The sequence below is a fragment of the Salpingoeca rosetta genome (genome assembly GCF_000188695.1).
Source record: "Salpingoeca rosetta unplaced genomic scaffold supercont1.10, whole genome shotgun sequence".
NCBI lineage: Eukaryota > Choanoflagellata > Craspedida > Salpingoecidae > Salpingoeca > Salpingoeca rosetta.
The window spans coordinates 517,866-538,534 of record NW_004754924.1 but is presented as its reverse complement, the minus strand read 5'-3'; the positions used below and the strand labels follow the sequence as shown (position 1 = coordinate 538,534).

The 20,669-nt window shown below is 56.6% G+C and overlaps 6 protein-coding genes across 6 annotated transcripts; 2 read left to right on the top strand and 4 right to left on the bottom strand.

Annotated features, from left to right (window-relative positions):
* Nucleotides 1-544: 544 nt before the first annotated feature.
* On the bottom strand, nt 545-1,892 carry PTSG_04411 (uncharacterized protein; the record flags this gene model as incomplete). Its single annotated transcript, XM_004994448.1, has 5 exons — nt 545-611; nt 844-914; nt 1,152-1,234; nt 1,458-1,539; nt 1,872-1,892. The coding sequence occupies 5 exons, from the start codon at nt 1,890-1,892 to the stop codon at nt 545-547; spliced, it is 324 nt and encodes a 107-aa protein (XP_004994505.1).
* A 415-nt stretch (nt 1,893-2,307) lies between these two features.
* PTSG_12171 (uncharacterized protein) lies at nt 2,308-6,961 on the top strand (the record flags this gene model as incomplete). The annotated part of the gene is made up of 14 exons (XM_004994447.1): nt 2,308-2,445; nt 2,693-2,796; nt 2,936-3,044; nt 3,281-3,410; nt 3,661-3,731; nt 3,880-3,969; nt 4,263-4,364; nt 4,597-4,696; nt 4,886-4,948; nt 5,108-5,213; nt 5,511-5,711; nt 6,009-6,132; nt 6,333-6,478; nt 6,754-6,961. 14 exons carry the CDS (start codon nt 2,308-2,310, stop codon nt 6,959-6,961), a joined length of 1,692 nt encoding a protein of 563 aa, XP_004994504.1.
* Nucleotides 6,962-7,129: 168 nt separating this feature from the next.
* PTSG_12170 (uncharacterized protein) lies at nt 7,130-8,873 on the top strand (the record flags this gene model as incomplete). Its single annotated transcript, XM_004994446.1, has 3 exons — nt 7,130-7,185; nt 7,448-7,651; nt 7,837-8,873. 3 exons carry the CDS (start codon nt 7,130-7,132, stop codon nt 8,480-8,482), a joined length of 906 nt encoding a protein of 301 aa, XP_004994503.1. The 3' UTR covers nt 8,483-8,873.
* A 126-nt stretch (nt 8,874-8,999) lies between these two features.
* On the bottom strand, nt 9,000-9,941 carry PTSG_12169 (uncharacterized protein; the record flags this gene model as incomplete). The annotated part of the gene is made up of 1 exon (XM_004994445.1): nt 9,000-9,941. The coding sequence occupies one exon, from the start codon at nt 9,939-9,941 to the stop codon at nt 9,000-9,002; it is 942 nt and encodes a 313-aa protein (XP_004994502.1).
* Nucleotides 9,942-10,061: 120 nt separating this feature from the next.
* On the bottom strand, nt 10,062-17,705 carry PTSG_12168 (uncharacterized protein; the record flags this gene model as incomplete). The annotated part of the gene is made up of 12 exons (XM_004994444.1): nt 10,062-10,436; nt 10,673-10,834; nt 11,034-11,265; nt 11,442-11,523; nt 11,765-11,807; nt 11,986-12,282; nt 12,472-12,617; nt 12,829-12,958; nt 13,141-13,368; nt 13,617-13,714; nt 13,899-17,091; nt 17,358-17,705. The coding sequence occupies 12 exons, from the start codon at nt 17,703-17,705 to the stop codon at nt 10,062-10,064; spliced, it is 5,334 nt and encodes a 1,777-aa protein (XP_004994501.1).
* Nucleotides 17,706-17,940: 235 nt separating this feature from the next.
* PTSG_12167 (uncharacterized protein) lies at nt 17,941-20,520 on the bottom strand (the record flags this gene model as incomplete). The annotated part of the gene is made up of 4 exons (XM_004994443.1): nt 17,941-18,014; nt 18,152-19,718; nt 20,019-20,071; nt 20,313-20,520. The coding sequence occupies 4 exons, from the start codon at nt 20,518-20,520 to the stop codon at nt 17,941-17,943; spliced, it is 1,902 nt and encodes a 633-aa protein (XP_004994500.1).
* Nucleotides 20,521-20,669: the final 149 nt, after the last annotated feature.

Here is a 20,669-nt window from a genome sequence, read left to right as displayed (position 1 = left end):
TTTGACAGACACGCGTCAAGGTGCGCATTGATGTGCTTGATCGGCACCGCGCTGCCGCAGACAGGGCACACGCCCATACGGCCGCCTTTGTTCGCCACCGCTGTCGCCTGCTTCGATGATGACACCGATGGCAATGCCACGGCGGAGCTGCCGTTGACGTGTTGTAGCGTTGGCTGATTCGTCCCACCACTGCCACCACCACCACTGGTGCCACTGCCACCACTGATGCTCTTTCGCCCCTTTCGCCGCCGCGACCGCCGTGTTGCTGACGATGATGACGGTGACGCAAACACAGCTTCATCCTCCCTCACGCCCTTTGCTCGCTTTGCTGCCATCTCTCCTGGTTGCGCCACTGCCAGCGGTGTTGCTGGCGTGGGAACTGCTGCTGGTGTCGCTGCCGCTGCTGCTGTGCGCCTGCGTGTGCTGCGTGTCTGCCGACCGTGGCCACTTGCGACATATGGCGATGCTGACGATGCTGGTGCAGGTGTGGATGCGACGGCGGCAGGCGTAGATGGTGTTGCGGCACTTGCTGCCGCGGACACACTCATCGGCGACCCCACAGCTGTGCCGGCGGTGAACGCTGCTGCTGCTGCTGTCGGCAGTGTTCCAGACTGAAGCAGTGCAGGGATTCTACCGCGAAAGAGAGAGTGCGTGTGTATGTGTGTATGAGGGAGTGAGCATGTGCGTATGTGTGAGAGTGTGAGAGTGTGAGTGTGTGTGTGACGGCTACGTGTTGAGTAAGTGAGGTTTGAGAGGAACGAACACTGAGGTATTTACGCTTCATATCAAACTCGCTGTGCAACTCTCAAATCTGGTCGCACACGATAGCGAGGAAGTGCACACCTGGACTGCCGGTAGGCGTCGAGCATGTGCGTCAAGATGTGATTGGGAATCAGGTCTGTGGGACAGCAATCCTGTCCCATTGCCATGGAGAGATTGAGAAACCACAGCGTGAGGGGAATGCACACGGCAAGAAAAGAATCCCTGCTGTTTGAACCACACGTTCGAGAACATCACATGCAGACACACACTCACGCACACACACGCACACGCGCGCGCACGCACACGCGCACACACGCACACGCGCACACACGCACGTGACAGGTTCACAGCCACAAGTATGCCATGCATCTACAACGTTTGCAACTGACGCGTTCGCATGTTGGACACTGCGATGTGAAGCTGATCCTCTGCTTCTGATAGCCAAGGTGCCGGCGAATGCACTCGGAGCAGACTGCAACAAACACACAGGAGGCGTGTATTTGTGCAATGTGCGAGTGTGTGTGTGGATGTGTTTGTGTGTGTTTATGTGTGTGTGGGGGGGTGTGTGTGCATGTGTGTGTGTGTGTGTGTGTGTGTGTGTGTGTGTGGGTGTGTGTGTGTGGGTGTGGTGGACAAGCACACGGGCGTAAACGTGAACCGATGTAAGGAAATATCCGGCTGGGCACATAACATACAGTTGTGGTTGCACGTCTTGATCAACACAGGAGCCGTGAAGTAATCCTGGCATATTTGGCATCGAAACCAAGAGTCCAAGATCTGCAGCGCAGCGACGAAGAGGAAAGGTATGTGTGTGTGTGTGTGAATGTGAATGTGAATGTGTGTGTGTGTTTGCGTGTGTGTGTGTGTGTGTGTGAAGAGGAAGGAAGAGAGCGAGAGGGGCAACAGGAAAGGACCGCCCTCCCTTGCTTGCAGGAGGAATTCATGCACACACACACACACAACACACACACACACACACACACACACACACACACACACACACACACACACACACACACACACACACACACACACACACACACACACACACACACACACACACACACACACACGAGCACCCACTGCATCCCACGCTGCTCTGCTCAAACCTTGGCGCCATTTTCATCCATCGTGGTGGTTAGATGTAGGACATATGTCCTAAAAATAGGCACGGTTACTTTGCCGGCCATCTGACAGGACGAAACAACAACAGAAAGGTTTGATGTGAAATGAGAGGAGCGCTGGCTGGTGGTGGGACCTACCCACATCGTGTGCTGATGCTGGCAGTGGCCTGCGAGGCAAGGGGGGAGTGGTGGGATGGGTGAAGTAGGTCGCCTACGTGAGAGTTGTGTTGTCAGTTTTGGGCCTTGCGTGTGTTTTCTCGCGTTCATTCACGCTGTGTGTGACTCATGTACCACCATCCATCATCGTCATCGTCCACATCGTCGCCGCTCGCGCAGCAGATACCTGGAAAGTCTCACGTGCGTCAAACCACTCCCAGAAGTTCCACAGCAAAGGAGGACTTGAGTCGACCAACCCCAAGCAATGAGTATGAATGGGCCCTGCAGTCACCTGCAGCTGCATGTCCAATGCAGCAAGCTGCCGCGCAAGGACACGCTCTCAAAATCAGACCCATTTGTGGTCATCTACACCTTTGATGAACGCAACAACGCCTTTGTTGAGGTCAGCACACGTGGTCTTGCATACGGTTGTGTGCGCGTGCGAGTTGCATGTGCGTTTGTGCGCGTGCGGGTTGCATGTGCTTTTGGGCGCTCACTTGCGCCTTCTTTGTCTCAGACAACCGCTCCGCTGTGCCACTGTGCCATGTGGCTGAAGCGTCGTGCGAACCTCCCTTCTCACATGCGATAACTGACACTGCCCACAACTCGACTTGGATACCCTTGATTTCCAACCCCATCGATCAACACAGTACGGCCGCACAGAGACGCTCTCCAACAACCACAACCCAGACTTTGCGACGGGCTTTGATCTCTCCTACTTCTTCGAAACCACACAGAAACTTCGCTTTGATGTGTAAGTGAAGTGACCCTGGCACTTATGTAGCAGAGTTTTATGGTGCTCTGTGGCTGCTACTCTGCTCGTGGTTAGTGGTTTGTTGCCCTTTGATAATCGCCCTCCACTCACACCTTCCGCGCGCATGCGCACACTGTAGGTACGATGAGGACACGAAAGGCGGCAGTTTGCAGGCGCAAGACTTCATTGGGCGCATCGACACAACCCTCGGCAGCATTATGGGCGAATACCACGGCCGTCTCACTGCGGTGAGTGAGAAAGTGTGAGAGCGAAAGAGAGTGAGAGAGTGAGCGAAAGAGAACGAGAGAGTGAGCGAAAGAGAACGAGAGAGTGAGAGAGTGTGTGTGTGTGTGCCCGTGTCTGTGTATCCGTGTCTGTGTGTTCGTCGGCTGTCGCCTTCGTTGTAAGCGCATGCTTCCATGCAAACCTCCGTGAACACGGTATTGCTGACCGCCAACCCCCCCCCCCCGGGCCGCGCGTGCAGCCGCTACTCAGCAAATCGGGAAAGAAGACAAAGGGCGTCATCACGGTGTTGGCTGAGGAGGCCGCGAAGAGCGCTGGTGTTGTCAAGTTTCGCATGCGCGCCACAAAGGTCGACAAGAAGGACCTCTTTGGTGCGTACGCGCTGTCTGCGTGCGTGTGTGTATCTGCCTGTCTGGCTGTGTGTGTGTGTGTGTGTGTGTGTGTGTGTGTGTGTGTGTGTGTGTGTGTGTGTGTGTGTGTGTGTGTGTGTGTCTTGCCGTGCCCATAAACCGCCGGTCCACACGGCGTTCATCATTTTGACGCTCATCTAACGCTTTCCCCCTTTGCCCTCTCGCAACACGCACACACTTACACATGTTCAAAATGCGCGTGTGCCTCCAGGCAAATCCGACCCGTATGTTGTCATCTCCAGGAATCTCAGCGGCTCCTGGGCAACCGTCCACAAGACAGAGGTGCATATTGCATGTCGATGGCTGCCCACGTGTATCAGTGTTCGTGACAAGGGAAAGTTCACACACACACACACGCACACACACCATCCACATCCACCATGAACTCCACCCCCCTCTGCTGCCATGTGTGTGTGTTTGCGGTGTGCAGGTGGTGCGCAACACGCTGAACCCCCTGTGGGCGCCGTTCGAGGTTGATCTCACGCGCCTGTGCAACGGAAACCCGGAGACAGCCCTCAAGGTACGACCAAGTGGATTGGAGAGGGGGAGTTGGAGGATTTGGGGCGAGTGGGGGTTGGAGGATGATTGGTGACGGGTGCTTTGGAGCGAGGGGTGTTTGCGATGGACATTGGGAAAGGGAAACGAAGTCACGGTGCCGGGCTGGCTGCTGGGCTGGCAGGAGGGCATGTGTTTGTTCTCGTGCCCGTGTTCATATCGACACGGTCAGAGGTGCGTCGTAACAATCCTTTGGGTGCACGAGTGCATTTCATGCTTACGCGTGTGATGTGCTTGCTGTGCTATTGCTGCCATCAGTTTGAGGTGTTCGACTGGGACCGTGTTGGATCTCACGACTTCATCGGCAGCTTCGAGACCACGCTCGCCGCAATTCAGGCAGACCCACACGCTGAGCACCCGGTACAATGCCACGCACGTGGGGGGGGGATGACTGTCTATGCCCGTGTGTGTGTGTGTGTGTGTGTGTGTGTGTGTGTGTGTGTGTGTGTGTGTGTGGATGTGTGTGGGGTCTGCCTGTCTGTCTGTGTATGTGTGTCATGGGGACACAAAGGCGTTGCTGATCTTATTGTTGTGATTGCACGCGCACCATTCCATGTCTCACCCATCCACCACCACCAACTGCCGTCATCAGCTCATCAATCTGACAAAGAAGGCGAAGAAGCGGAGCTACCGCAACTCTGGCGTCGTCGCCTTTGACGAGTGCACCACCGAACTCAGGCCCTCGTTCGTCGGTACGCCCCTGCTCTGTGTTGTGTGTGTGTGTGTGTGTGTGTGTGTGTGTGTGTGTGTGTGTGTGTGTGTGTGTGTGTGTGTGTGTGTGTGTGTGTGTGTCTTGTCTGTTTGTCTCTGTTACCCCTGTACATTCCTGCTTGTTCCAGCAAGTGCTCACCCATTCCCCCTCCCCTAATACGTGACGCCAGATTATCTCCTCGGCGGTCTCCAGCTTAGCTGTTCCTTCGCCGTCGACTTCACCGCTTCAAATGGTCCGCGCACCTCATGATGAGGATGGTGGTGGTGGTGTTCCTGTGTGGCTGGTTCTCGTCGCTCCTTGCACTACAGAAGCAAGACGGCGAACAATGTGTTCGTGTGACAACATCTCTCACCTTTTGTCATCACCATCACCACTGCAACCGTGGTAACAGGCCGGCAGGACATGCCGTCGTCACTGCACTTCAACTCGCCCGCACAGCGGAGTGCATATGCAACCGCAATCGAGGCTGTCGGTAACATCATCCAGGACTACGACAGGTGCAGTGATGTGGTGGCTCCTGGCTCGTGGTCGTGCCGGTGCACGTGTGCGCATTCATGTCACATCAGTTCCATCATCCAACCTTGAGCAGTACCATTAGACGAACGTGCAGACACCCACACCCACGCACTCGCACGCGCACCCGCACCCACACCCACACCCACACCCACACTGACTCTCACACACACCCGCACCCACACCCACACACACACCCACACTCACTCACACACACTCACTCACTCACACGCACTCACGCACACACTCGCTCTGTCTTGCCTCCTCGTCGATGATTGCAGCGACAAGCTGTTCCCTGCGTTTGGGTTTGGCTGCCGCCTCCCTGGGCAAAACGTGACATTCCAGCTGCCGCTCAACGGCCACTACGAGAACCCCATGTGCAACGGTGTGCAGGGCGTGCTTGGCGCGTACTACTCCACCCTCCAGCGCGTGGAGCTCTGGGGACCAACAAACTTTGCCCCCATCATCAACATCACGGCAGAGTACGTGTGTTTGGGGGGGGCGGGGTTGAAAGAGAGAGAGTGTGTGTGTGTGTGAGTGTGTGTGTGTGTGTGAGTAAGTGAGAAAGAAGGAGTAAGTGCGTGCGTGTGAGCGAGAAAGAATGAGTGTGGGTGAGAAGGAGTGAGAGCGTGTGGGTATGTGAGCGCATGCATCTGCCTACATCTGCCTGCGTCTACCTGCCTGTATGTCTGCCCGCCTGTTGTTGTGCAGGTCTTTCTCACGTCCCATCCCCCTTCTTCGCCCATCCCCCAACGCATCATCCTGTACGACCACCGCAGCATCGCTGGCCGGCACCACGCTGCGTTTATGGGCGGGCGCGCCGCCCCGACCTACTTTATCCTCATCATCATCACAGACGGCGTCATCTCAGATATGGCAGACACCATGGATGCCGTCGTCAAGGTCTGTGTGTGGGTACATGTGTTTGTGTGTGTGTGTGTGTGTGTGTGTGTCTGTCTGTCTGTCTGTCTGTGTGTGTGTGTGTGTGTGTGTGTGTCTGTCTGTCTGTCTGTCTGTCTGTCTGTGTGTGCGTCCGCCTGTAGCACTCAAGCCTCTTGTGCCCTTCCCCTCTCCATTGTATTCTTTCACCGCCGCCACTGCAGGCATCGCATCTGCCGATGTCGATTGTGATCATCGGGGTTGGCGACGCGGACTTCAGCGCCATGCACGCGCTTGACAGCGACGACGCGCTGCTCGAGTCAAAGGGCGTCAGGGCCGAGCGCGATATTGTCCAGTTTGTCCCAATCAAGTCAGCTGCACCCGCCATTGCGCTTGTTTGCCTTGTCTTGTTTGGTTTGGTTTGCTTTGGTTTGGGTCATTGTGTGTGGGTGGGTTGGTGTACGTGAGAGGGGGGGGGGGGGGCGTGTCGCCGAGTTGTCACATCACAACAATACCCCTGCTTGCCGTTCCCTTGAGCGCCGCTGCCACCCCTTTCTTCCTGAACAGCTTTGCTCCTGTTCCCATCTCACCGTCACACGCGCCACCACCACGGCACCACCACACCTCACCCATTACCCACCCCAGCCAATTCATGTCGGGCCGCGCGGTGTCTGGTGCGGCGTTGGCGCGCGCCGTCCTGGCGGAGATACCCGGCCAAGTCTTGCAGTACTGCCGCAAACACAACCTCCCTGCAGGCCCACGGCTGCCGCCCGCACAACCGGCAATGGCGATGGGGTCAGCTCCGGCGCAACTGCAGGGCCAGGCCTCGGCGCCCCCGCCATACTCCGTCTAGCCGTTAGAGGTTGCTGGTTGCTTGCTTGACTCGCTTGCGTTGCTGGCTTGACTCGCTTGAGCTGAGCCGAGTTTCTTGCTTGGTGTCCGTATCTGTGTCTGTGCTTTTGTCTTTGTCTTTGTCTTTGTCTTTGGAGCTGCTCGCTTGCACACCAGGCGCTGTTCCCCGATGTGTAGTTGCACCGCTACCATCCATGCCTTCAGATTGATTCGCTGGTTTCATACGTATGATGAACGAACCCCTCCCCACCTCTTTGGTTTTTTTTCTGTGTGTGTGTGTGTGTGTGTGTGTGTGTGTGTTGTGCATGCGTGTGTGCGTATGTCTATGTCTGTGTGTGTGTGTGTGTGCACACACACACACACACACACACACACACACACACACACACACACACACACACACACACACACACACACACACACACACACACACACACACACACACACACACACACACACACACACACACGCACCAAAAAACCTTCAGGTACTATGCGTGTGGCGGGCTTGGCCTGTGGCTGCTGGACCGGTGCATTCGCATTGTGCGCCGCTGCGACCCCGTCACCATCAGCAGCGTCACCGTCAACAAGGAGGCCGGTGTCACCGTGCTGCAGCTCGCAAAGGCAAACTTCACCTTCTATGCTGGCCAGTACATCTGGCTCAACGTCCCCTGCATCTCCCACATGGAGTGGTCAGTCGACTGCTGTTGCTGTTGTTCTTCATGCTCGAGTTTCTTGTTGTTGTTGTTCGTGTGTCTTGTTTCTTGTGGTTGCTCTCGAACCACTGCACATTACCCGCCCTTCTCACCAACAACCACAAACACACGCACGCACACACAACACACATAACACACACACGCGCAACCAACACGTGCAGGCATCCGTTTACGGTGAGCTCACCACCGTCTGCAGACAAGCTGACGCTGCATGTCAAGAACATGGGCCCCAACACGTTCACGGCCAAGCTGATGTGGGTGACAGACACGTACCCGCTGGAGGCCATCAAGCTGCGTGTCGACGGCCCATACGGGCGCCCGCTCTACTTTGACGAGGTCGAGAACCTCATTCTCGTTGCTGGCGGTATTGGCGTCACCCCGATGCACTCCATCCTCATGGAGATTTACAACCGCGCGCGGGCTGGCATGGACGTTGGCCGCATCAAGACAGTGACGCTGGTGTGGGCGGTGCGACAGGCGGAGCTGCTGCACATGTTCAACGACATGCAGGAGGTTGCCCGCGACAACTTTGTGCAGGTCAAATTCGACTTCTCGTTCCACATCACGGGCGCTGCCTCGTACGCATCGCTCGGTCCTTCCAGCCGCCCTGGCGAGCACGAGCTTGTGGACGTGGTGTCGTCGTTTGCCAAGGCGGGCCGTCCAGACCTGATGACGGTTGGCGGCGGGTTCAGCACGGGCCGAAACACGATGGTCATGGTGTGTGGACCCGAGCAGATGATCACCGCAGCAAGCGACATGGCGGCGTACTACGACTTTGCCTTCCACCACGAAGTGTTCACCTTCTAAAAGGCATTCGGCGCTGTGCCTGTCTGTCTGTCTGTCTGTCTGTCTGTCTGCTTGCCTGTCTGTGTATGTGTATGTGTCTGTGTGACGTGTGTTCATTGTGGCCTTGTTTGCGCGACTGCTGTGAATCGAGATTGCATCTTCATCGTGTATCGTGCTGTTGCAACTTCGAGGGCCTCCTTACGCGGAGTTTTCTTCGTGACACCCCTTCCCACCACCTCCTCTTCATTTCATGCGACTGTGTCAACCTCAAACGTGCCCATCTCTTTCTTATTCACCAGCACAAGTGTGTATGTGTGTGTGTGTTCTGTGTTCCTTTCTTGGTTTGTGTTTTGCGACTTAGCTTGAAGTCAACTTCCACTTGCATCAATCAAATGAAAGGGTGTTTACTTGATTGCTCCCTTGCTCATGGTGACATGAGAATGTGAAGGGTATATGCACATGGCTGGTCACAGAATGGTCACGAAGATGCACACACAAACACACACACACACACACACACACATTCCGTGCCCTGCAATCATTTGCCAAACAAAGCGGAGAGGAAGTGAACCGCCTTGGTGGTAAAAGGAACGTCTGCGGCGCTGTTGGCCTGCGGTGGTTGCGGTGCGTTGAAGACACGAGCCCCACCACCATTGCTGCCGTCGTTGCTGCTGCTGCTGCTGTTGGCGTTGTTGGGCGTGACGCCAAGGCGGGATGCGGGTGTCTCGGGCCCGCCCAGTATGGGCCGTGCTGGCTGGGCCCCGCCCGATGTCAGCACTGATGTTGTTGAGCGCTGCTGTCCGTCCTCATCCACCCACGTGCGCGTCTCCTCCGTCACGGTTTCGCCGTTGACGGTCCGCGTCTCTTTGCGAATCGTTTCCCGCCCATTCTGAACCACACTCACAAACGTGCTTGACGAGGACACCGCCGGGGACATGCCCCCAACCGAGTCCAGCGTGCGCGGTTCGTGGCCTTGGCCTAACATTTGCTCCAGCAGCGAAGGTCCAAATGGAAAGAATGACGGCGGTGGTGGCTGCAGCCGCTGATCACCGTGGCGTGCAGCATCGAAAATGGAAGGGATGGAAGACGGCTCATTTGCGCCACCAACATTGCCACTGCTGCTGCCAACCAGTGTGCCTGTAGTTGCGGTGTGGTTTCCCCCTTGTGGACGCAGCAGCCTGTCTCGTGGACTTGTGCCGCTGCCGCTTCGTGGTATTCTTGTGGCATCATCGCTGCTGTCGAGAATGTGGAAGCGCGCGCTGCTCTCGTCATCATCATCATCATCAATGCCCATCATCCCAAGTCCGCCTTGCCCGCCAGCGAGGCCAACGTTCATGCTGCCCATCATCTCAGCCATCATGGCGTCCAGCACCGTGAACATATCCATCCCTCTTCCGTCATCCCCGCCACGACCAAAGTTGGAGCCATCAACACCTCCGTCTCCACCAAACCCAAACCCATCATCTCGTCGGTCGTTCATCTTCGTTGCCGCTGGCAAGTCGTGGAAAGTTCGGAAATTTGTTTAAAATACGGGTAACTTTTCGGCAGACCGCAAGCGACACAGCGAAACAAAAAAGCAAGGTCGCTTCTCGCTCCCTGCTCAGGCCTGCTTGTGACCAGCTTCCTTGCTCTCCTTTTCTTCCTCCTCTTCTTCCTCCTGTTCCTGCTTCTGGTCTTCTGTGTGTTGCTTGTCTGTTGCTGTGGTTGCTTCGTCGGTTAGTTGTTTTGCCGCCTTGTCGTCTACCTGGCTCTGTTGCTGTTTCCGCTGATCACTGCTGGTACCACCATCACCGCCATCCTCACCATCACCATCATCACCACCTCCACCATCGTCACTGCGCTTCGCTTCCCCGTTTGTCGCTTGCGATACGTCAGCTGAGGACGTTTTCCTGCCAAACCGCCGCTTCAACCTGGACTTCATCCCGCCCATCACCTTCCGCACCTTCTTTCCCTTCGACTGCTGCGCAAGCTTTGCCTGCAACGATGAGCAAGCGATCAACGCAAGAGTGCATGCGTGAGGGTACATGCGTGAGCCAAAGGGGTGGTGGCTGGATGCAACAAGCAGCAAAGCAAGAGTTACGAAGCCGAACAAACACCACAAGCAGAAACCAGGAAACCGGCAGAGAAAAGGCAAACACAACACACATACACACAACACGCAGACACACACACACACACAAAACACACTCACGCACAACACACGCACGCCACCTTGCGTGCAGCCTCGAAGATGCGTTTGGCAGCATCCCTCTGTTCTGCTTTCCAGCACTCCTCGTATCCGGCGACAAACGAGGCCCATATGTCGAAAAAGTCGGCAGGCGTGATGGCGCCATTCTCGCCTGTGCCCTTTTCCTTCTTGCCGTACTTGAAAAACTGGAACAGAGACACGCAAACAGACAAGGCGCACGGATAAACCGACGCATATTCAGGGTCATGTGTGCGTCAGGAAGCAGCGCAGAAGAGCAAAACAGCGTGTTGACACAACCCGCACGCACGCGTGGCGAATGCACTAGACCGTGAACATGGGGTGCCACCCCCGGCCCTGCCCCGTGCGCAGCCAGTGTGTGAATACCTTGAGCACATTGGTAAAGAGGTCCTGACACGCTGCCAGCTGCTTCTGCAAGTCATGTACCGTGGCGGTGCTGGTGGCGACAAACGCTTCCATTTCGTTCTTGAAGGGCTGCACAATGTCTTCGTTGTCGGTGCTTGCCACCACCTTATCCACGCGCCGCGAGCACGTCTTCACGCCAACCTCAATCTTCTTCACGTCCGAGCTGATATCTTCGAAGCGGATTTGAGCCGCGCTGTGGAGAGGCCGTGATGGGGGGGAGGTGGTTGTAACGTGCAGTGTGAGGGGTGAGCGGAACGATGATTGGCTGAGTGGGTGGGTGCAGACACAAGGCACAGAGTACAAACGGACTCGCGCACACAGCAACCCAAAACTTCACACACACACACACACACAACTGTGTATGCGAACCTCTGGAGGAGGGCTGGCTTGGGCAGTGGAAACTCTGCCTCGTCTGTGCCGGCTGTCGGGTCATCACGCGTTAATGTGTGCGCTGGTGGTGGTGGGGGGGGGGGGGGGGGGGCAGGGGAAACAGTGGCATTGGTTACGGTGCGGGATGTGAAGTGATGTGATGGTGGCGAAGGTGGGGAAGCGGTGGTGCTGGTGCTGATGGGGATGGGAAGAAAAGGGACAGGCGAGCGCGCTGGAGCACAAATGAAACGTGGTGATTGATTGGTGTGCAACTGGGGGGGGGGGGTTCACATGCACGCATTCACGCGGGTGTAGATGAACACAAAACCGCGCACCCAAGAAGGCCAGAAGCGTGGATGAGTTGTCCTGTGTCATGGTCAGCCGATACAGAGTGTAAGTATCAACCAATGCACATGAAAGCCGTTATACCACGGTTTACCACACAAGCAGCACCACGCGACAACGAGAAACAGCAACACATTGGTCACAACCACTTTTCAAGATCACAACCATCACCCATTCACCACACTATCATCGTCACCACCTGTGTTTTGACATCGCGAAGCTTTGCCAAAATCACGAGAGAAAATCCGTCCGCTTGTCCGCGTCGCGTGCTGCCGTTCATGTAGTTTCCAAACGCGAGCACGTGTGCCAGCACCGTCTGCACAAACGCATTCTCACGCAATGCAATGCAGCTCTTGCGTACGGCATCAATGCGCTCCTGAACAGTGAACACATTCTCCTCAAACGTCGACTTGAACGTCCAGCATTGCACACGCAGATCAAAGTTGGAGATCTTGTTCAGCTCCCACAGAAACGCGTCCGGTTTTGCAAGCGGCACCTGCAGTCACCATGTGTTGTGTGTGTGTGTGTGTGTGTGTGTGTGTGTGTGTGTGTGTGTGTGTGTGTGTGTGTGTGTGTAGATGGATGGGAATCAGTGGTTGTTCGGCGTCACCACCATCGTCGTTGTTGGTTGTGTATGTGTGTGTGCATCGTGTGCGTGCATGTCGGCAAGCAGTACCAAACACACCTTCTTTGCCTTTTCGCTGTCGAGGTGCATGGACATCAGGTCCAGTTCCTCCTGTGTCGCCCTGTTCATGTGCAGCGCTTTCACCTTCTCCAGCGAATAGACACTCTCATCCATCGTGTAAACCGCTTGCTCAAGCTTGTCCATGTCTGTATGGGAGGTGACAACCCCATTGTGAGTGCATTTGAGAGCAGAAACGGAGAACAAAAGTTGGCGTAAACCTGAACGTAATGGCACGCACACACGCACAAGCGCGCGCAAACGTGCACACATCGACACGCACATGTGTAAACAACTACCATACACACGCACAAACAAACAAACAAACGCACAAACAAACAAGCACATGCACCCACGCACCGATCTTGATCGATCCCATGAGAATGCCAACGGCCTGCGCGCGCTTTCCGTCCAGCGCCGAAAACGACTCCGCCTTCTTCTCTTTCTTCTTTCCATTCTCTTCTGCCGCTTTGTCCTTCTTCTTCACCACCTGCAGTGGGGCACGTCGCAAAATAGGGTGCGATCATGTGTGTGTATGTGTGTGTGTGGGGGGGGGGGCGAAGTGCGTTGGCTGGGGAAGTGAAGCCGCTGTCAAAATCAAACGAAAGTGTACATCGCATCCTATGTCATCTACACCACACCACCCACCACAACAACCTCTCACTTGCGCACCTTCTGTGCAAATGCGTCCTCAAACGCTTTCGTGTCCAATTCCGCTTCCTTCAGCGTCGCCCACACAGATACGTCGTCCTCGTCATCATCATCGTCCTTGTTGTTATTGCCGTCGTCGTCAGCATTATCGCCGCCTTCATCGTCACTGGCGCTCTTGCTGTTGTCGTCACTGTCCTCATTGCTCTTTCTCTTCTTCCTTTCCTCTCGCTTCTTCTTTGCTTCTTCCACCTGCATGCACACGCACATGCACACACGCAAACGCGAACGCGACCAAGTGAGCGACAGCCCAACAACAGGGACAACGGCGCAGACGCGCAGCGAGAGACAGCGCACCATGCGTGTCAGCAACGCACACAGCACACAACTTGACAGCCTCTCGGTTCCCCAGCATGACAACGCCAACACTCCCACATCACATCACAGCACAGCAGCAGCAGCAGCACAAGTCACGAAGCACGAAGTACCAGTCACGGCACCTTCTCAGCGTGTGCAATCTCGTCGGGCGTGAGCGTGATTTTCTCCCAGAAGAGCGGCTTCATCTTCGCTGTTGGTTTCACCACTGGTTTCCGCGGGCCTTTGAAAACACACACACACGCGCGCGCGCGCGCGCGCAATCGAAACAGCGATTGGCAGCGTGAGCTGACCATGAGAGCAGAAGCATCGCACAACATCAAACAAGGTGCGTGTGTGTGTGTGTGTGTGTGTGTGTGTGAATGCAACAACCAGCACAGCACGTGCAAGCGAAAAAAGCAGCCCACCTTGCGGCACAACAGGCATCATCATCGGTGGTGGTGGCGGCCCTCCTGTGCCCGGTGGCGGTGGTGGTGGTGGTGGAATGCCTGATCCCGGCGGTGGTGGTGGTGGAGGAATGCCTGACCCTGGTGGAGGTGGTGGTGGTGGAGGAATGCCTGATCCTGGTGGCGGTGGAGGAGGAGGAGGGGGAATGCCTGATGCTGGTGGTGGCGGTGGAGGAGGAGGAGGAGGGGGTGGTGCACCAACACCTGGAGGCGGTGGTGGCGGTGGTGGCGGTGGCGGTGGTGGTGCTTGTGTCACTTCATGACTTGCACTGGCGGCCCCTTTGGCCTCCAGCTGTTTCTGTAACTCCTCAATCTTTCGCTTCAACTTCTCGTTCTCCTCCTTTAACGCTGCTGCGGCCCCACCGGCACCAACATCAGCGCTCATGCTCGCTGTTGCTGCTGCTGTTGTGGTATCTGTGCCAACCGCCGCACCAGCTGTCGGCGACAACGGCTGTGCTTGCGGCGACTTCGCATGCGACGATGAAGACAACAGCGCCCCATCCTTCATGTCTTCCTTCAGCTGTGGTGGTGGAGGTACTTGCTGTTGTCCTGTTGTGGTTACTGTTGCTGCTACTGCTGCTGCTGCTGCTGCTGATGCTGGCCTGTGCTGTGTGCGAGTGTGTGGGGATGGTGAGCGAGGCGGGCTCGTGGTTACCGTCACCGTCACTTCTTCCTCCAATTCCTTTCCATCCGCACCAACCACCCGCTTGCGCTGCTTTTGCTTCCGCTGTTTCCTCTGCTCCGCCTCCTCCCCTTCGCCTTGCTCGTGCTGCTGCTGCTGCTGCCGCTCGGGCATGTTAAACGAAACGTCAATCCCATGCAGGAAAATGCCGTGGACAAAACGTCCGGTGAAGCGAGGATAGCGGCGCCTGGCTCGAATGACCAACACATTCGCCGCCTTGAGAAAGGGTACAAGCTGCTCTGCCTTCAGTTTGGGCAGCGCCATGCGCGTGCGCGCGTCCAGACGCGTTTCGCACGCGGACGAGTCTGCATACGCACACAGCGCCTTGATAAACGGCTTCTCGCGCACGTAAATGCCCTCGTCAAACACAACCTCTGCTGTCCCCATGTACTCGCGAAGCAACGCAACCGTTGCGTCGGGCACACGCCGCACACCCTTTGGCTTCACCAGTGCCACCACTTCCTCACGGTGTGTTGTGTCGGCGCCTGCTGCCATCGTCGTGCCGAGCGCTGCTGGCTCGTCTCCTTCATGCTGCTGCTGTTGCTGCTGCTGCTGTTCTGCTGCTGCCACAGGCGCCGCTGTCGCTGGGTGTTGAGATGCGTTTGCCGTGGCACTCTGCACACCATCGACAGACCCCATGACTTGCTTCACCAACGTCGTCACCTTCAAGGGCTGCTGTCCTTCATCACCGGTTTCGGCGCCATCCAATGCAGCAAGCGGCACGGCAGCAACCCCAGCCTCTTCATGCTGCTCTGTTGGCTCAACTTGACCTGCTGGCACGGCTTGTTCCGGTTGTTGTGCTTGCTCTGCTGATTGGTGTTGCTTGAGCTGGTCGCCGGCTTTCTGCTGATTCCGGTCACTTTGGTCGCCTTTGTTCACAGCACTTGCGGGAACTGCTGCCACCGCCCGCTCACTCTCATCGGCGGCGCCAGTCTCTGTTCGCCCGTCCACGTCCACATGTTCTTCTTCCACCAGCGCCGCCTCGCGCGGCTCCATATCGAACTCCACACCTCGGCTGCCCTCCTCCTTGCCCTCTTTCTCTTCTTCCCCTGCTGCCGCCATCATCATCAGCATGAGGTCGATTGCGTCATGGCTGAGCTGCTGCACAACACGCGGCACCGCCATCTCAGCTACGGCATCTGCCATCGCCTCCTCCACGACGGTGCTTGCCACAGCGTCAATGCACAGCATGGTGGGGTCACTTGCTGCAAGCAGGTCGCTCGCGGCCTCTGTGATGCTTGTCACCGCGCCCTGCACCCACGCTGTCAGCAACACCTCCTCCACACCGGAAACACACGCCGTACACGCCACGTCTGCCGCAATGTCCGGTATTGTGATTGGTGGAGATGACTGCCAGCGCATGTATGCCAGCGAGGCCTCAGCCAGCGCGTCCACAACACCCGTTGCTGATTGCGTCATGACCAGGTCCTCCGCTGCTGATGTCAGCTCGGACAACACGTCCACCACACACTGCGGCACGCCCACATCATCAGCGGAGGCAAGGGCAAACCTGCCGTGTGCTCTGGGCAGCTGTGTCGCCACCGGCAGGGCGTGGCGTGCTGCTGGCGCGGTTGTGATTTCGGAGAACTTCACGGGAAATGTTCGACACGGTGAACACACACGCAGCACGGAGGCATGAGCGCGCAACAATTGGACACACGTGCTCTTGCACTGCTGCTGATGGCGTGATGTGGAAACCAGAGGCAAGGCGGTGCTTGCTGCCACACGCGGATGCGACTGCAACAGCGCATGCACCTGACTCTTCTCCTGTTCCGGCTCTTGGTGTTGCTGCTGTTGGTGCTGCTGCTGTTGCTCTTGCTCTTGCTCTTGCTCTTGCTCTTGCTCTTGTTGCTTACGCCCCGGCTGGTTCTCATGGTGATCCCAAACGCTGGCATCCACGGCCGTCACGTCAACATGTTCGCTATCCGCTTGCTCGCCATCGCTCTCAACACCACCATCGCTCTCAAGTCCGTCCAAACGAAACAGCGCAAAAGACAGCATCAGCACGGACCAGTGCACGCGCAGCAATCCCCGCGTATTGGCTGACAGCACGCCCGAGCGTGTCGATTTGGTTGCTGGCTCAAGTTGCTGAGGCTGGCCACGATGCTGCTCGTGTTGCTGCTGCGCCTTCTGCTGGTGTGGCTTCACTTGCTCGCCTGTGCCTTTGCCATCCTCCACGTTCCTTTCCTGCGCCGTGTGCTGTCCTCGCTCTGGCTCTTGTTCGACTTCTGCTGCTTCGTCTCCTTCTTCTCGTTCGTCCTCCTCCACCGCTGGTTGTGATGGCTCTTCGTAAGTGCTGTCGCTGCTCCGTGCACTCCTTCGCCCCTGCTTTCGTCGTCGTCGTCGTCGCCTCTGTTGTGATGAAAGCGCGTCGCCACCATCACCGCTAGTTGCATCATCATCGCGGTCTGCACTCGCATCAGCCGTCAGCATCATCTCCAGCGCTTTCGCCTTCAGCACCGCCTCCTCAGACTGTACAACACGCACACGACACGGGGCGTAAGTCGGTTGTGAATGAACATGTGTGTGTGTGTGTACATGTGTTCTGTGCCTGTGCTTATGTTGTGTGTGTGTGTGTGTGTTCTGTGCCTGTGCTTATGCTATGTGTGTGTGTGTGCGTGTGTCTGTGTGCGTGCAAGTACACTTGCAAAGCCAGAAACACTTGGTTGTGGCTTCACACCAAACATATACACAAGCAACATGCACACACAAAAAAAAAACGCAAAAACGTCACGTACGTCCCGCTGCCGGCGTTCGGACACGCGTGCGCGCTTCTCCTCATTCCGCTGTCGCAGCAATCGCCCCTGCTCTTCCAACTGGGCCGCCACCAGCTGCTGCTGCTGCATCTTGCGCTGTTCGTCCTGCGTAAACTCCTGCAACACCTGCTCCCGTGCCGCCATCTCGCCGGCTAGGCGCCGTTCCCTCGCCTGCCGTAGCCGCTCCTCGCTCGCAAGTTGAAGTTGCTGCTGCTGCTGCTGATCGTGTTGGTGTTGCTGGTGTACGAGCCCCTCCTGTTGTGTGTCAGATGTTCGTCTTGCCTTCTGCTGCTGCTTGGCAAATGCCTCGGCCTTTGCTTGCTCTTGCATCTCTTGCCTCCGCTGCTGCGCAAGCCGCATTCGCTCGCTCACAGACAACCGCTGTGTGGGCTGTTGTGCACCCATTCCTGTCACTGTTGCCGCTGTTGTTGTCGTTGTTGACGTTGCCGTTGGTGCTGTTGGTACAGCTGCTGTATTCGCAGTTGCGGCAGACTGAGACGATGTGGATGAAGATGAGGATGTGCGAGTTTTCCTGCTGCTGATGGTGCCCGGTGCTGAAGTGGTTTCAACTGCTGTCTCGTCTGATTGGGGCGCTGGCTCTTGCGGTTTGCTTCCCTGCTGCCGCTGTTGTTGTTGTTGCTGTTGTTGTTGTTGTTGTTGTTGTTGTTGTTGTTGTTGTTGTTGTTGTTGTTGTTGTTGCTTTTGCTGCTGCTGCTGTTGTTGTTGCCTCTGTTTCTGCTTTTGTCGCCGTCTTTGCCTTTTGTTTTGCTTCTTACCTCCGCCTTGCTGCTGCTGCTGCTGCTGTGATGGTGCAGTGTCACTTGGGACCACAACCTTTTCTTGCCCATCTGCCTTCCCTTCTTCTTGTGGCCTGCCAGCATGTGTTGCCTTGTCTATCGCCACATCCTCGTGTTTGCCATCGCCACCCTTGACCGCCTGCTGCACTGTGCCATCATTGCTCGCATCTCTTGCTGTTGCATTCGTTCTTCTTGAATTCCCTTCATCAGCCACGCCACCCTCAACATGATCGCCTTGCTTCTCGTGCTCTCTCGCCGCTTCCTTGCCTTCTTCCTTGTTGAGGCGTGCCCCTGTCTCATGCTCGTGCGTTTCCACAATCGTGCCTTGGACGTCTTCCTTCATCTCTGTTCTCTCCTCCTTCCCCTTTGCATCTTTCGCTTCTGCATCATGTGCCTCTTCGTCGCCACCGCCGTATTCTGGCACATCCCAGTCGTCAAACATCTCAATCTCGTGCTCGTGCTGCTCGCCAAAATCGTCTCTCTCCGCACACGCCCCGCACACCACATACAGGTCGTCACAGAACAGGCATTGCAGGGCCTTGCTCTTTGGTGCCAGCACACATCCGCACAGCCCACACCGCGGTGGGTTTGCCCTTGAAAACGCATTCATCGCCTCCTGCTGTCGTGCCGTCACCGTTCGTTGTTGCTGCTGCTGTTGCTGTTGTTGTTGTTGCTGCTGCTGGCGCTGCTGTTGCTGCGTGTCTTGTGTTGCTGCTGCTGCTGCTTCTTCTTGTTCTCGCTGTTCCTCTTCTTCGTGCTGTTCGCCTTCTGCTCCGTCTTCTCGTTTGGAGTTGCTCCCACGAGCGCCACTGGCCTGTGGCTGCGGTAAGCTGCGTGTGCCCCTTCTGTGTGTGCCCTTTCCTACCTGCCGCGGGCTGTCACGTGCTGATGCTGGAGGTGCAGCAGTAGCGGCTTGTGGGACTGCAATTACTCTTGCTGGTGTGGTGGTTGCAGGTGCTGGTGGTGTGGGAAGTGTGGTGCCTGTGCGTGCGTGAGATGAACGGTGAGCGGGTGGCGGAACCTGTGGTAAGCTGCTGCGGCGACCGCGATGACGACGCTCCTTCTGCGGGCTTTGGCTTTCGGTCGCAGCAGTTGGGGTGTCAAAGACAGGAAACGTCAAAGCCGCACCCCCTTTTTTCTGCTCCTGCTGCTGTTGCTGCTGTTGCTGTTGCTGCTGCTGCTGTGGTGGTGGCACAGGGAGGGAAGGCCTTCGGCGGCGCGGCGAGGGAAGCGCAGGCTGCCTCTGCTGTGGTGCCGTTGTGCGTTGTGCGTCGCTATCGGACACGTGGCGCGAACGTGCTGGACTCGCGGGTGGGGTTGAAGACTGACTGGGCAGAGGCAACTGGCGAGTTGCTGGTCTCGAAGACGGTGCTGCCTTTCCCGGCTGGGGTAAGCTCCGAGGGGCGCCTGTGTCCGCACTACGCCTGCGCTGTGGTTGTGGGAGAGCGCGAGGCTGTGGCTGCTGGTGGTCTGCGTTCTTTGGAGTCTGGGAAGAGATACGAGACAGCGATCCGGGACTGGGCAAGCGTTTCCGCCGTGGGTTGGCCTGTGTATGTGTGTATGTGTGTATGTGTGTATGTGTGTATGTGTGTGTACGTGTGTGTCTGTGTGTGTCTGTTTGTGCATGTGTGTGTGTCTGTGTGTGTCTGTGTGTGTTGTGTGTGTCTGTGTGTCTGTGTGTTGTGTGCTGCAAGTGTACATCTGCGCAAGATTGAGACTGTACGCGTCTGCGCGTCTGTGCATGACGTGGGTGCTGGTATCAGGGGCTGAACAGAGAGCGTTTGAGTGTGTCAGCATGACTGGCTGGAGAGGAGTGAAACGCAGCTTCTGTGCCAGCCAGACCAACCTGAGCTCCAGGGCTTGGTGTCGGGGTGGGAGGAAGCCGTACTTGTGGTGTCTCTTGAAGTGTGCAAGACACAACGACCAACACACACACACACACACACACACACACACACAAATGCACACACACACAAATGCACACAGACGCACAGACATGCACACACGCATATGGGTGCGTGTATATGACATGAGAACGCTGCTGAGAACGCTGCTGGTGCACCACAGTCACAACCCCAACACATTGAAATACAAAAATGTCACATGTCACAACCATCATCCATCCCAAGACCTTCCTCACCTCCAGGTGGATGTGAAGGCCTCCTCCTTCTCCCTCGGCGTGCTCGTTGGCCCTCCTCCTGCTGCTGTTCTTGTTGCTGCTCTTGCCGTGGTTCGTCAACACTTGTGGGTAGCAGCAGCCTGTGCGTCGCCTGCTGCCTGTGCTGCTGATGCTTCTTGCTCTCGTCCTCCTTCCTCTCCTCCGCCTCCGTTTCCTCTTTCCCGTTCATTGCCGAAAATCACCGAAAGACCTTTCGACATGTGTATCTGTGTGTGTGTGTGTGTGTGTGTGTGTGTGTGTCTGTGTCTGTGTATCTGTGTGTGTGTGTGTGTGTCTGTTTGTGTGTCTGTGAGTGTGTCTGTGTGTGTGTCTGCCTAT